The 16,110-nt window shown below is 41.7% G+C and overlaps 1 protein-coding gene across 1 annotated transcript; it reads left to right on the top strand.

Annotated features, from left to right (window-relative positions):
* The first annotated feature begins 7,413 nt into the window (after nucleotides 1-7,413).
* CETN3 (centrin 3) lies at nucleotides 7,414-15,746 on the top strand. Its single transcript, XM_061622195.1, has 5 exons — nucleotides 7,414-7,741; nucleotides 11,061-11,196; nucleotides 13,503-13,617; nucleotides 14,386-14,577; nucleotides 15,329-15,746. The coding sequence occupies exons 1-5, from the start codon at nucleotides 7,725-7,727 to the stop codon at nucleotides 15,370-15,372; spliced, it is 504 nt and encodes a 167-aa protein (XP_061478179.1). The 5' UTR covers nucleotides 7,414-7,724; the 3' UTR covers nucleotides 15,373-15,746.
* The last annotated feature ends 364 nt before the right edge of the window (nucleotides 15,747-16,110 follow it).

The following is a 16,110-nucleotide window of genomic DNA, read 5'->3' as shown; positions in this document are numbered from 1 at the left end:
ACTTCTTGCATTCTGGATACTATACTTCTGTTGATGCAGCCAAGTATAGCTTGAGGGAGATTTCCTGTCCCCAGGTTAGGAAGAAAGGACTAACTTAAGTTGAAAGCTTGTGAGTTGCACAAGGATCTGAATCTGAAATCTTTGCTGGTCCAGATCTGAAATTCTTAAGCAACAGTGGCTTATTTTTCAGTTTCAGAGCCCTCCAACCTGTTTATGAGCATTACCATAAAAAGCATAATTGCCAAGTAAATATGCATAGATGTAACACAGTAATAAACAGTCATGCTTGTATAAATATTTCATTTAAAGCACGACTTCCCCTAAAGAATCCTGAGAAGTGTAGTTTCCTCCTCACAGTTAGAGTTCCCACCACCCTTAACAAACTACAGTTCCCAATGATTCTGTGGTGGGATTCATGTGCTTCAAATGTATGTTGAATGTGCTTTAAATGTATGGTGTGGATCTGCCCTAGGTATGATACGCATTAATTAGTGAATTGAAAAGAACATTTTTAAAATATACTTTTTTAAACGGGAAGGGCTGTAGCTCAGTGGTAGGGCATATGCTTTGCATGCAAAGGTCCAAAATTCAATTTCTGGAAAAAGACTATTGCCTGGAATCCTGGAGAGCCAATGCTAGCCCATGTCATTAGTACTCAGCTAGATGGTATCAAATGGCCTGAGTCGGTATAAGGTAGATTCCTTTGTTCCTAAAAGTAGAGAGAGACCCAAGGTCTACAGTGACTCCAAAAATTATTTATGTATTTTATTTACAACATTTATATACCGCTTTATTGTAAAAAAACTAAAAGGGGTTTACAGAAGGAATTCAAACAATAAAATAATTGGCAAAAACAGTTAAAGACGGGTATTTAAAAACATTCAAAATAATAGAACCAACAATGAGTTAAAAACATAAAAACCAATAGCTTCTACATGCCTGCATAGGCTTGCCTGCACAAGAATGTTTTTAGCAGGTGCTGAAAACAGTACAGTGAGGGTGTCTGCCTAATGTGAATAGGCAGGGAGTTCCAAAGCATAGGTGCTGCCACACTAAAGGACTGATTTCTTACAAGAGCAGTAGTAGTACTGTGTGGCACCCGTAGCCATGGAAAGCACACGTTGAATTTGGTCTTGTCGGAGCAGAGGTGTTATATGCTGATAGGGTCTCACTTATGTCAGCAATCATGCCACAGCATTCTGCACTAATTTTAGCCCCTGGCTCAGGTTATACTGCATGGGGACTTCTGTGACTTGGCTGACTGGATTGTTTTAGTTTTGGTTTTTGGTTAGGAATCTTACTCATCGGAATTTTGTTGTTGGTATGGTATTGCATTTAGGAAATCACTGTCTTTTTATTTTTATTTTTGCATTTTATTTACCTTTAGCCTCACTCCCGTACATCCATAGAAGCAACAACAGTGGTTCCATTCACTCAGCTCAACCCCCTTAAACCCACTGGTGATGCACCTTGTTGTTTGCATGACCGTTTGTTTCTTGCCCAATAGTGGTAAAAGAGAATACACATACTGGGAAGTGTGGCTGCAATTGTTGTTCCCAAGCTGCTGTCTGGTGAAGGTAGATCAAACCATGTGTGTTTTCTCTCTGTCAATTATTACTCACTGGAATTGGGTTGGCTGTCAAAGTGAGTTTATAGCAGCCCACAAGGTAGACAGAAAAGGGTAGAGAATCTTACTCTTATACATTTCTCAGACCTCTTTTGGAAGTGAAGGGTCAAATCTGTAAAGAAGTTTGGAGCAGCCATGTTGAAAGGTGCAGGCAGAGGGATGCCAACCCTGCTTGGATATGGATATCTTTGCAAAGGATCCCCAATCAAGCTTTACCAACAGCACAATCCAAGCCATATCTCCTCAGAAGTAAGTCCTATTGAGTTCTGTGGGGCTTAGTAAGTATTGAGTTCTATGGGGCTTAGTAAGGTCTAGAATTGCAGCCTTCAAGGGCATCCATCTTTACTCCTAAGAACATAAGAAGAGCCTGCTGGATCAGGCCAGTGGCCCATCTAGTCCAGCATCCTGTTCTCACAGTGGCCAACCAGGTGCCTGGGGGAAGCCCACAAGCAGGACCCGAGTGCAAGAACACTCTCCCCTCCTGAGGCTTCCGGCAACTGGTTTTCAGAAGCATGCTGCCTCTGACTAGGGTGCCAGAGCACAGCCATCATGGCTAGTAGCCATTGATAGCCCTGTCCTGCATGAATTTGTCTAACCTTCTTTTAAAGCCATCCAAGCTGGTGGCCATTACTGCATCTTGTGGGAGCAAATTCCATAGTTTAACTATGCGCTGAGTAAAGAAGTACTTCCTTTTGTCTGTCCTGAATCTTCCAACATTCAGCTTCTTTGAATGTCCACGAGTTCTAGTATTATGAGAGAGGGAGAAGAACTTTTCTCTATCCACTTTCTCAATGCCATGCATAATTTTATACACTTCTATCATGTCTCCTCTGACCCGCCTTTTCTCTAAACTAAAAAGCCCCAAATGCTGCAACCTTTCCTCGTAAGCGAGTCGCTTCATCCCCTTGATCATTCTGGTTGCCCTCCTCTGAACCTTTTCCAACTCTATAATATCCTTTTTGAGATGAGGTGACCAGAACTGTACACAGTATTCCAAATGCGGCCGCACCATAGATTTATACAACGGCATTATGATATCGGCTGTTTTATTTTCAATACCTTTCCTAATTATCGCTAGCATGGAATTTGCCTTTTTCACAGCTGCCGCACACTGGGTCGACATTTTCATCGTGCTGTCCACTACAACCCCGAGGTCTCTCTCCTGGTCGGTCACCGCCAGTTCAGACCCCATGAGCGTATATGTGAAATTAAGATTTTTTGCTCCAATATGCATAATTTTACACTTGTTTATATTGAATTGCATTTGCCATTTTTCTGCCCATTCACTCAGTTTGGAGAGGTCTTTTTGGAGCTCTTCGCAATCCCTTTTTGTTTTAACAACCCTGAACAATTTAGTGTCATCAGCAAACTTGGCCACTTCACTGCTCACTCCTAATTCTAGGTCATTAATGAACAAGTTGAAAAGTACAGGTCCCAATACCGATCCTTGAGGGACTCCACTTTCTACAGCCCTCCATTGGGAGAACTGTCCGTTTATTCCTACTCTCTGCTTTCTGCTTCTTAACCAATTCCTTATCCACAAGAGGACCTCTCCTCTTATTCCATGACTGCTAAGCTTCCTCAGAAGCCTTTGGTGAGGTACCTTGTCAAACGCTTTTTGAAAGTCTAAGTACACTATGTCCACTGGATCACCTCTATCTATATGCTTGTTGACACTCTCAAAGAATTCTAATAGGTTACTGAGACAGGACTTTCCCTTGCAGAAGCCATGCTGGCTCTGCTTCAGCAAGGCTTGTTCTTCTATGTGCTTAGTTAATCTAGCTTTAATCATACTTTCTACCAATTTTCCAGGGACAGAAGTTAAGCTAACTGGCCTGTAATTTCCGGGATCCCCTCTGGATCCCTTTTTGAAGATTGGCGTTACATTTGCCACTTTCCAGTCCTCAGGCACGGAGGAGGACCCAAGGGACAAGTTACATATTTTAGTTAGCAGATCAGCAATTTCACCTTTGAGTTCTTTGAGAACTCTCGGGTGGATGCCATCCGGGCCCGGTGATTTGTCAGTTTTTATATTGTCCATTAAGCTTAGAACTTCCTCTCTCGTTACCACTATTTCTCTCAGTTCCTCAGAATCCCTTCCTGCAAATGTTAGTTCAGGTTCAGGGATCTGCCCTATATCTTCCACTGTGAAGACAGATGCAAAGAATTCATTTAGCTTCTCTGCAATCTCCTTATCGTTCTTTAGTACACCTTTGACTCCCTTATCATCCAAGGGTCCAATTGTCTCCCTAGATGGTTTCCTGCTTTGAATGTATTTATAGAATTTTTTGTTGTTGGTTTTTATGTTCTTAGCAATCTGCTCCTCAAATTCTTTTTTAGCATCCCTTATTGTCTTCTTGCATTTCTTTTGCCAGAGTTTGTTCTTTTTTATTTTCTTCATTTGGACAAGACTTCCATTTTCTGAAGGAAGACTTTTTGCCTCTAAGAGCTTCCTTGACTTTGCTCGTTAACCATGCTGGCATCTTCTTGGCCCTGGCGGTACCTTTTCTGATCTGCGGTATGCACTCCAGTTGAGCTTCTAATATAGTGTTTTGAAACAACTTCCAAGCATTTTCGAGTGATGTGACCCTCTGGACTTTGTTTTTCAGCTTTCTTTTTACCAATCCCCTCATTTTTGTGAAGTTTCCTCTTTTGAAGTCAAATGTGACCGTGTTGGATTTTCTTGGCAATTGGCCAGTTACATGTATGTTTAATTTAATAGCACTGTGGTCACTGCTCCCAATCGGTTCAACAACATTTACATCTTGCACCAGGTCCCGGTCCCCACTGAGGATTAAGTCCAGGGTTGCCGTCCCTCTGGTCGGTTCCATGACCAACTGGTCTAGGGAATAGTCATTTAGAATATCTAGAAACTTTGCTTCTTTGTCATGACTGGAACACATATGCAGCCAGTCTATGTCCGGGTAGTTGAAGTCACCCATTACTACCACATTTCCTAGTTTGGATGCTTCCTCAATTTCATATCTCATCTCCAGGTCTCCCTGAGCATTTTGATCAGGGGGACGATAGATCGTTCCCAGTATTAAGTCCCTCCTGGGGCATGGTATCACCACCCACAACGATTCTGTGGAGGAGTCTGCCTCTTTTGGGGTTTCGAGCTTGCTGGATTCAATGCCTTCTTTCACGTATAGAGCGACTCCGCCACCAATACGTCCTTCCCTGTCCTTCCGATATAGTTTATATCCAGGGATAACCGTATCCCACTGGTTTTCTCCATTCCACCAGGTCTCCGTTATGCTCACTATATCAATGCTCTCCTCTAAGACCAAGCACTCCAGTTCTCCCATCTTGGTTCGCAGGCTCCTAGCATTAGCGTACAGGCACTTGTAAGCAGTGTCTCTCTTCAAGTGTCTTTGGCACTTGTGGTTAGGCCTGTGGTAATTTTGCTCTTCTGAATTTATATCCTGTGCCCCTGCTCTCACAATGCCTACTTCTAGGCCTACGCCTTTTAAAATTTCATCATTTCTTTGGTTTTTATCCCAGGGGGGAGGTTTATTCCGAACCGGACCTTTCTCAGCTCCTGTCGGGTTTCCCCCCTCAGTCAGTTTAAAAGCTGCTCTGCCACCTTTTTAATTTTAAGTGCCAGCAGTCTGGTTCCATTCTGGTTCAAGTGGAGCCTGTCCCTTTTGTACAGGCCCGGCTTGTCCCAAAATATTCCCCAGTGCCTAACAAATCCAAACCCTTCCACCCGACACCATAGTCTCATCCACGCATTGAGACTGCGAAGCTGGGCCTGTCTGGCTGGTCCTGCGCGTGGAACCGGTAGCATTTCAGAGAAAGCCACCTTGGAGGTCCTGGCTTTCAGCATCCTACCTAGCAACTTAAATTTTGCTTCCAGGACCTCACGGCTGCATTTCCCCATGTCGTTGGTGCCAACGTGCACCACGACCACTGACTCCTTCCCAGCACTGTCTACCAAACTATCTAAACGACGGGCGATATCCGCAACCTTCGCACCAGGCAGGCAAAACACCTTGCGGTCTACACGCCCATCACACACCCCACTGTCTATGTTCCTAATGATCGAATCACCCACTACAAGGATCCCTCCACCCCCTGGAGATATATCCTCGGCACGAGAGGATAGCTGCTCATCCCCAAAGGAATGGGTCCCTTCTAAGGGATTGTTTCCCTCTTCCTCAGCTGGATGCTCTCCTTCCCCGAGACCATCGTTCTCCATGATAGCAGGAGAGCTATCATCGTTGGAGTGGGACACAGCTATAACGTCCCTGAAGGCCTCCTCCACACACCTCTCTGCCTCTCTCAGCTTTTCCAGGTCCACCACCTTGGCCTCAAGGAAATGAAGTCGTTCCCAGAGAGCCAGGAGCTCATTGCACCGAGAGCACACCCACGACTTCTGTCCAACAGGCAGATAGTCGTACATGCTGCAGGCGGTGCAAAACACTGGAAAGCCCCCACACCCCTGCTGGCTTCTTACCTGCATAGTTTTGTTTAAGGTTTATTACGTCAATGGGTTGGAGACTGCGGTTTAGTTGAGGTCAGGGAACAGACGGGCAGAGTGGGGGGCCCTGGCCTCCTCGCCCTGCTACCGAACTCGCTCTGCTGCTTAACTCGCCTTGACGCTTCGTCAGCTGGGGCTCCCTCTAGCTCGTGGAGCAGGCTCCCTCGCTAGGGTGCTCTAACTTTATATATGTGGCTGGTTCCTCCCAGCTACTGCTGCCAGCCAATGATGTGTTACTTGAGGCTGATGGCTATCAGCTGGGGCTTAACTCTTTAGTATTCTCTCAGGCTTCCTTCCTGAGCGAGGGGCGGGGCTGTTTAAGCTTTTGGCTGCTTTTAATCTCAGCAAGGGGCTGAGTACTCCTATCTAACATCTCCACAACACTAGGCTCCTTTCTTTCTACAATGGCTTTCTGGTGACTGGGCTGGCCTCAGGGCACTTAAATCCTTTTTGCCAGAATCAAGTAGGCTAGATTAAGTGTTCCGTACCCAGGCTCTATCTTTCAGCTAAGATTTCTATCTTAATTTCCAATCAGAGAAATATTTTTCATTGCATTGTATGCTCCAAACAACTGTGGTTGATGCTTAATGATGTCACTTGAGTCTGCCCCTGTGACATCATTTGGGCCTGCCCATGACATCACTACAGCCCATCCCCATTACATTACTATTACCTGCCCCTGTGACATCACTAGGGCCTGCCCCTGAAATCTCAGGCTTTGGCATGCTTCTGACCTGGCAACCCTAACTGACCTTAGGCCAATCACTGCCTCCCATCCTACTCTACCTCACAAGGTTGTTGTGAGGCTAAAATGGAGAAGGAAGAACCATGAACATCACTTTGAGTTCTTTAGAGGAAAGGTGGAACGTAAAAAAGAAAAATAGATAACTATGCTCTGTGTGAAGAACTACATGTGTGTAAAGAACTCCCTGCACATGATGGAGGGGGTTTGGCGAAGGCATGTCCAGAAGGCTATTCTGAAGTGTTCACCTTGGAGCTCTACTTTTCTATAGGAAGAATCTTCAGTATTTGAGGCCATTCAAATATTCAACATTCCCCGCAGGAAGAGGTCTGAGAAAAGCATCGTTACTAAATTCTATCCATTGTACAAAATTGCCTTGAGTGATAGGTTTAGATTTTTGCCTTCTAAAGTGCCGTCTTCATTGCTTTATTATTCATATTATAGGAAGACTACATTCCGCGACAGCAACCAATGCGACACGGGGCGGGCAGGTTCTTACTACGTCACCAGTGCGCGGCGAGGAATTGTCCGTCGCCCCAGCTTCATTGTGACGTCAAAACCGTACTGCTTTCTGGGTAACGTTGGCGCGTACTCACTAGTTTTTAACGGGAGCTTGAGAGGAACGTCTGTGGTTTGGTTGACAAACGGCTTAGCCTGTTGTGATGTGTTATACAAAGTGAGGCGGGAGGGACGTTTAGCAACGTCCAATTGAAGCTACAATCTGAAGAGAGAAGCAGCGTTGGTGGAGTGAAAGGTTTTGTGCCCAGTTTTCGAGGGAAGACTGTTCTGATTCCGGGTTCCGGTGGTCAAAGTAGCCGAGATACGTTACCCCTTTCCGCCTCGTGTCCGGTTTAAGGGGTGGGGCCAGGAAAATGAATTTGGTGGCAAGGTTGGTACCCAGCGGAGGAGGGAGCCGAGAGTGAAGGGCTTGTTTCTTGTTGCTATGGTAACGTAACGTTTTTCCCCTTGCGAGTCGCTTGTCGCGATATTTGCCGCCGCGCGTGTGCTGGGCACTGTAGCTGGCTATATCTTCGCTCTGATAGGCGTGTGACATTCCTTCCCCCCCCAAAAAAAAAGCCAATCACGAGAGTATTTTGTAGGAGCTTGATCCCTCCGTTTTCGATTAGTCGCCAGGCTCCATGCATTTTAAAATGTATTTTGTTGATAGCTGCCTTGAAGCTATGAAGGAAGAATAGGAACTGTAGAGAAGAGATAAATAAATGTGTCCTGCATTCTACATTTAGGTTCTCAAAGCTGCTTGCAGAAGTGGTTTAAAACGGTGTAAAATGCCTATCTTAAAGTACACTAATTAAACAACTAACAAATCAAATAATGTAGCTTACAACCAAGTAAATAGGTAGGCAGCAGCTCAGTATTTCTCCTTAAAGGGTGGAGTGAGACTATGTAGGAGCAATGGCGTACCTAGCGTATTTGACACCCAGAGCGGATCATTTAACATCCCCCTCTATACGACAAAATTATTTTCAGTAATAATCATGAAATGAAACGAATAATAATAATGGTCAGAAAAGAAACGTAGACAGTGAAAAAAAATCTTTTATTGAACTTCGTAAATATAATCATGCCAGTAAAATAAATAAAGAAAATAAAATTGATATTACAGTACAAAAAAGGAAAAAAGTTTAATTACATTAATGTATTTTTTGAAAAAAGGGAAAAATACCTACATATTGGTCTGTCACAGTAATGAATTATAACACTACTGTTTCTGGTTTTGAGCCTTAACTTCTGCAAATTTGTCAATGACTTCATCATAATTGATCTTCTTCGTTTATTCATGTTCAGTAGACAGTATAGCCAGATTTATCAATCTATCTTCGCTCATACTTGATCGGACACTTTTTATTAATTTTAATTTTGAAAAGTTTCTTTCACATGAAGCAACAGATATACAAATAGTTAGAAAAAGTCTTAAACATAAGGATAAGTTTGGCAGAGATTCATAAAAATCCCATTTCACAATAAATTCCAGAAATTGCAATACTGTCCATGTCTTTGTTTCTTCGGAATTGATTCTAAGTTTTAAATATCTCATTAAACAGCATTAAGCTGATAAAACATTCTGAATCCACATGATTCAAGGCCTAGAAGAAACCAACCAACTTCCACAGTTCAACTAATAAGTATCAACTACTAGCAGATAATTTTTACCTGTTTAAACATGCCTGAGCAAATTTGCAAAAAAGCAACAAGGAAATAACTGCAGAACTGTGAATTCTGTTCTGTGCAACAGATATATGCTTAAATAACAGCTCTCTTAAATCACTGAATTCTGGTTTCCAGAAGAAAGAGAGAGGCATGAACTGCAGCCTGGCAAAAGGCTATGATAAACACAGGGCCAGGGGAAAATGCCAGTAAGGAATAGCAAGACCCACCCAGCGCACAAAGAGGATCCCAGGCACTCCCCTCCTCCTCTCATTCCTTGCATTTTCCTTTCTTCACATCTCCTTTATAGATAGTAAAATGAACTTCTAGAGTTCAAATACTTCTTAGTTTTCAGCTCCACAGTATCCTCTTCTAAGTACATGCATACATTCATGGTAAATGGTCATTGATCTGTTCATTTTTAGCAGTTATTGATACTAAAGGGAGAGATCACTGATTCTTAATACCATAGATGCTACCATAGGTTGTCAGTTAGGTACTTTAAACAAAACCTTATATATCATGGTTCAGAGTGCTCTTGATCAAAATCTATACCTCTGCAGTAGCAGCGAGAGCCGCCCAGCGCTGCCGCTCCTCTAACCCCCCCCCGGAGTAGAAGCCCTGAAGGAACAGCCACTACTCGCCCCCCTTCCCACCCACTCCCGGTCTCTCCCTCTCTTTCATTCAGTGCCCGGATTATTGCTGCCAGCAGCAGGGTGTATGGAAGAGGAGGAACCACAGCTGCCGCTTGTATTCCCCCACCCACTCCCCTTCTTCGCACTCGCTCTCTTCGGAGCGGGTCCTATGGAGGCACAAACAGCCAGCGGGGAGGCTCTCGGAAGCAGAAGTGGTGGCTCCCCAAAGCTCTTCTTTGCGCCGTGTCCAGGAGCAGCGGCAGCAGCGAATGCTTGAGAGAGAAGTGCGGAAAAGAGTCCTCTTCGCCACCACAAAGTCCCTTGCACACCGCTGCAGGCAGTGTCATGCCAGCCAGTGCTTGCCTTCCTCTCAACTTTAGCCTGCAGGGATTGGTGTGGAAGAGGGAGGTGGGGAGGTGCGCACCAGGCAGCAGTTGAGCGTATTTGACAATGCACCCCTTTATTGCATGCACCCGGGGCGGACCGCTCCCCATTGGTACGCCACTGTGTAGGAGCAGGGCTCATACAAGGATGGTTTTAGCTTTTGGACTGTGCTACGCCAGCTCATCTTCATAAACATCAGGAAACAGCTGTAGGATGGTATGCCACTCCCAATATGCAGGGCCATAGCTTAGTGGTACAGCACATGCTTTGCATGCATAAATTCCCAGGTTCGGTCCCTCGTATATCCAAGGTAGGGCAGGGAAAGACCCCTGTCTGAAACTGCTCTATCACTGCACATTACTGAGCTAGATAGATTAATGGTCTGACTTTTCATAGGGCAGTTTTTCTATGTTTGCTTAGGGGCAAACTCCAGTAGTCTATAGGAATGCAGAGGCTATTTTAAGAATATAGTATTTTTCCTATTTTTAAAATTTAAATCTAAAAAGAACAAAGTACACAACCCCCCAGGAATGCTAATCTTTTGGTACTCCGCCCCCTTTATTTATTTATTTATTATTTGATTTATATTCCGCCCTTCCTCCCAGCAGGAGCCTACAAAAATAACCACTCTGTTTATAGTGTCTAAATGTTGAGGTCAGTCATTTTCAAGTTTTATAACAGCACAGTTAGTATTACTGATGCATTTCAAGAGAGATAGTACACAAGAGAAAAAAGGAGGCGCACACACTTAGAGGCAATGGTGAACTAGAAAGAGCAGAAGAGAGTCCTGGTGGCAGCATAGGTGTACTGGTGTATCAGTACAATCTCTAGTCTAAACAAGGTTATTCATGATTGTACCATAAATCTAAATCTTTATCTAAGGTTGGATATCTCATGAAATCAACTCCCTACATATGTTCTGTTTTCCTCATCAGCACACAGCAATCCATTAAGAGCTGTAACTGTGTGTGCTTTAGCAATAAAAACACCTGATGTTTTGGCTTTTTCTTCTTTGTCTTCTAGAGCTGAGCTTTCTGTTGACAAAACCAAGAGAAAGAAAAGAAGAGAATTAACTGAAGAACAGAAGCAAGAAATTAAAGATGCTTTTGAGTTGTTTGACACAGATAAAGACAGAGCTATAGATTATCATGAACTTAAGGCAATTTATTTTCTCTTAAAAGTCTGATATTTTGCTTTGTAATAGTATGGCATTTTTCAAAGCTTCATAAGGTGTGAGTTAGGTATACATTGGCCCATTTTTCTATTGTAAACATACAGTGAACAAATGCAAATAGCTGATTTGTACAAAGTAAAACAGCGTGTGATGTAATTGCATTTATATAGCACTTCCTGAGTATTTAGTGCTTCATATACAACATCAGTAATCTGTGCAACACCACTGTAAGATAGGCCAGTATTGTACTTATATTGTGGAGAAGGCTGAGGTTTAAAGAAAGTGACTTGTGTGAAGTGATGTTTGAACTAGGCTATAGCTCACACTTTAGCAACTTCACTGCAGCAGCTCTTGAATTTGAGATTTTAATGTTTGCTATCTCTTCCTATGATGTATAAAGCAGCCGTAAGGCAAAAGCACTTACAAGTAAAACTGGGACAGATGTATGCCCCTTGGTGCTCTCAGTTACACAGATATGCATGCCAGAGTAAACTGTAGATCTAGAAGGAAAAAATATAGCATTTGTGCTATGATACAGTCTACCAGCATAGCTTGTGTTTCTGTTAGAAATGTCTTAGGGCTGCTATGTGGAGTTCTGTTCAAGTTATTAGTGTTCTAAGAACCTTGACATTAGTGGTTCTCTTGCAATACAATCTTAAAATGTGTTTGCTCTGAAGTAAGGCCCTCTACTTTCATTAAGGCTTAGTTCCACATAAGTGTATAGGATTGCAGCCTTATTATAATAAACATTCTAATTCTCAAGATGTCATACTATGAGATCTTTCACTCCTTTTTTGTTCATGCCAAAGACGACTTGGGTGGAAAATGTATTCCATCTGATTGCCCTCCCAGAATGCCTTTTTCATAGCACTATTTTTTATGTTGTTTTCCCACAATACTCCATTTTTAGTGCTTGGAGAATGAGAAACTATTGTTGCTTAGATACTTACAGCACAAATCTACTAATGTCTACTCAGAAGTGAGTCCCACTGAGTTCAATGGGTACTCCTAGGTAACCAGTAAGATAGAGCTGTAATTACATCTTTTTGTCCTATTGGTAGGTTGCTTTCAGGCATCATGCTTATTTTGTAATTTCAGTCAACTAGAGGTTAACTGATGTGTTTATAGCAAGGATGGGCAATTGGTAGTCTGTGGGTACATCTAGTTCCCTTCATCCCAGCAGCAGCAAACAGTTCTGTCTGTCTGTCTGTCTGTCTATCTTATCTATCTATCTGTCTATCTATCTATCTATTTTATATCCCACCTTTTCTCCCAGTAGGAGCCTATGGACATTCATATGACATTCATGCTGCTTTTGGAATGACCACTTCTACTCCCCCAATCCATTTCACTTGGAAACAGCGCAGGCAAGGCCAGAAAGACAAAAGAGAATCATACTTGTTTCCGTCAACTGAACATCTCCAGCCAGGAAACAGGAAATCACTCTAGTGACTCCTGTGTCATCACAGGATCAAATAAACTCCCAACTACCAAAGTGGCACTTCAAGTGCTGCTTCTGGACCTGCCAGCCTATTTCCTGGCTGAAGTGCAGAGTGCTGCTTGGCTTCAGCGTACCCATTCTGCTCAGAAATGGGAGATTATTGCAAAGATCTCTGCACTGATGTTGGAGACTGTTGGTGATATCCCATTGGCTGGCAAGAGGGAAGCATTACTTCTTGCACTTCTTACGCTATATTCTTCAGTTTGGGGTGGGACAATCATGTCACCCCACCCCCACCAGCCACGCATCTTAAAATTGCCCAATGACTTGTGTGCTTGAGGTGCTGTGGCCCTTGAGCAACTGCTGGAGGGAACCTGGCTCCTCAAGCAAAAGACATTAATCTTCTCTGGTGTAGAGCACCAGAGTTGCTATTCTGCAGTGTTATTTTGATGCTCTTTTGGGGGCGGAGAGGTCATCTTTTAGTTTTATTTTCCCTGCTGCCCATTTTTAGTCCTCCAGGCATTTATGGAAAAGTGGGTAGACTTGCAGAAATGTTTAACTAATTGAAGTCTTATCTTTACCGTCCCATGTATCATCTAGTAAATGTGGGTAACAATGTCAATTATTATGATCGCCTTCCTATTGCTATAAAGATGAACTACCGAGATGAATTTTTGTCACTAGAATATGAGTTAAGATTTGTGTTGCAACAATTTAAGTGGTGATTTCTGGTTATACTTACTCCAACTATTCAAAGATATATTTTCTTAAATGTAGTTTTATAAAGATGAACACTGTTTTTAATGTGTTGAATCTGAAATGTGGTTGCATTTCTGTCTTTTCCCAAAAGGTGGCAATGAGAGCCTTAGGTTTCGATGTGAAAAAAGCAGATGTGCTAAAGATACTTAAAGATTATGATCGGGAAGGAACTGGAAAAATCACCTTTGAAGATTTTAATGAAGTTGGTGGGTACTGGATTTAAATGTATATTGATGAGATGAAGCTGGGCAATAATTTGTAACTGGAAGTTTGGATGGTATTTCTTAACTGATGGATGTGCAAATGTAGCAGGTATAACACAGGTGAACCTTTTAAATGTTTAAAACATTGTTTTATTTCCACTCTCCAACATCAAGACTGCACTTTCTATTATTTCCTCCTACCTCTATCTACCAATACAGCTATGAAAGTGGGCAAAGGTAACAAGATTTAAACTTTACTATGTGTTCTGTAATTTTTCATGCCTTGCTATTTTTATAGCATCTCCTTTTTAAAAATAATTTATATTCTATATCTTCAACATGTTTTTTTTTTTTAAAAAAACAGAATATTGAAAATAATTATGCCTCAGTGACAATTTTGGTATTTAAGTTTTGGTAGCTGTAGTGTAGAGGATTCCTGCAATATATTCCATTGTTTTTGAATGATCAAAACAGAGTGAGTTTTCTGCAGAACTGAAGAATATCTGCTTTATTACCATGCTAAATATTCAGTAGCTTGTGGTGCGATGTTCCACATAGTTGCTTCCTGTTTGCAGTCCAATCCATGCACCTGAAGTTATTACACATACACATACCTGTCTCTTCAGGTACATAGTGAAGATGAATCATTTAAATTATTTGGGTCAGAAATTTGAGGGTTTCGAACAGAGGACTTTTCCATGCAGGGAGAAAAAAAAACCAACAACAGAATTGTCTTTATAGAAATAGACCAGATCTATTTTTCTATTTTAGTGACAGACTGGATACTTGAAAGAGATCCTCATGAAGAGATACTCAAGGCTTTTAAATTGTTTGATGATGATGATTCAGGTAAAATAAGCTTGAGAAACCTGCGCCGTGTAGCTAGAGAACTCGGGGAAAACATGACTGATGAAGAACTTCGGGCAATGATTGAAGAATTTGATAAAGATGGTGATGGAGAAAGTAAGTTCTAAAAATGCTATGTTCATGTGCTTATTGTAAATATTAGATAAAAAATTAGTGCATTGAATTTGCTTTCCTCGTGGTGGTTACATGGTCAGGCAAGTGACTGATTTTTCCCTCCAGAAAACTGTTAATCCTGCAAACTCCCCATGGATCTGGAAATGAAACCCAGTTCCTGCCTATTCAAATATGAAATTCCATGGCAGGTCCCTTCATGTTATTTTAAAATGAACAGTGGCTGATAAAACTGCGTGAATGGTTGTCTGCCTACGATGCGGCTGAATCTGCAATATAAGTTGCTGAAATATGACAATGGAATCTTCAGAAATCCAGAGATAGTATATGTTAGCATAAACAAATATTAGTATACAAAATACACATTCAGATTTAGAAGACAAGGCTCCAAAGATCTGGGACTGGTGGTGGTCATCTATACTTTTAGCAATATGCAACATGAAATAATAGCAGTAATTTTTGTTTTTTTACTTGTAAGCAATTATAAACTGATCTGATTTAGTAGAGCTAAGTAGTTCTAATTTCCTATAATTGCTTGCTCTGAGGATTGAATACTAAGTTAAGCCTTCCAGAGAGTCCGCTGCAGGGTTTCCAAGTGAATGATAATTTGCCTCAATATTTTTGAGCAAATTTCCGTGTTTATTCTCCTTAAAATTGCCAGCAGGACCTGATTTGATTGATGGAAGCTTTTAAAAGATTTACAGTCCATACTCATATGTTGTCTTTGTTTTCACAGTCAACCAGGAAGAGTTTATTGCAATCATGACTGGAGATGTTTAATAGTACAAGAAAAGGAATGAACTTGGCACAAAAAGGAAGGATTATTGGCTTTCATCACTGAAGCTGCCACCTTTCTGTTTGAGTTAATTTCTGTCGCAGAAGCCATGCAAAAAATAATTTTCCTCAAAAGGACCAAAAGAAACACAAAGTATATGTACTAAGAGGCTGATATTTTGTATCATTAAATTTTAGATTAAGCAGTGTTATGTTTGAGTACTCATTTGTAAAATAGCTTTGTATAAGAATTTTAAATTAAATCATAGTATAAAACCTTTTGAAGTTGACATTATTTTAGCATTAGCTGTGGCCTTAGTTTTATATAAGAGTTTAACAGACATCCATTTTAATAAAGTATTCTTTTTATATTCTATAAACCTCGTTTGAATGTTTAATCCAGAGGAATTGTGGATTTAATTGTCATCTTTTAATACTGCTTTTTTTTACAGTTCATGTCATACCTGTTCTCCAAGGAGCTTGAGGCACCGTATATCCCCCACCACACACATCTAATTTTCCTAACAACCCTGAGAGCGACTGTCCCGAGGTTACCCAGTGAGCTTCAGATCTGAGATGGGATATGAGCTTGATTCACCACAGTCCTACTTTAACACTCATTCCACTATACCAAACTGACTCTTCAAATATATATATATAGAGAGAGAGAGATTTTCTTGGAAAACTGATGGTCATTATACAGCCACAAGAGTGGCTGTATGCTATAGCCAGCATGGATTTTTC

The sequence above is a fragment of the Rhineura floridana genome, chromosome 1 (genome assembly GCF_030035675.1).
Source record: "Rhineura floridana isolate rRhiFlo1 chromosome 1, rRhiFlo1.hap2, whole genome shotgun sequence".
Taxonomy (NCBI): Eukaryota; Metazoa; Chordata; class Lepidosauria; order Squamata; family Rhineuridae; genus Rhineura; species Rhineura floridana.
Note: the sequence above shows the minus strand (reverse complement) of the source record. Positions and strands in the feature narration are given on the sequence as shown.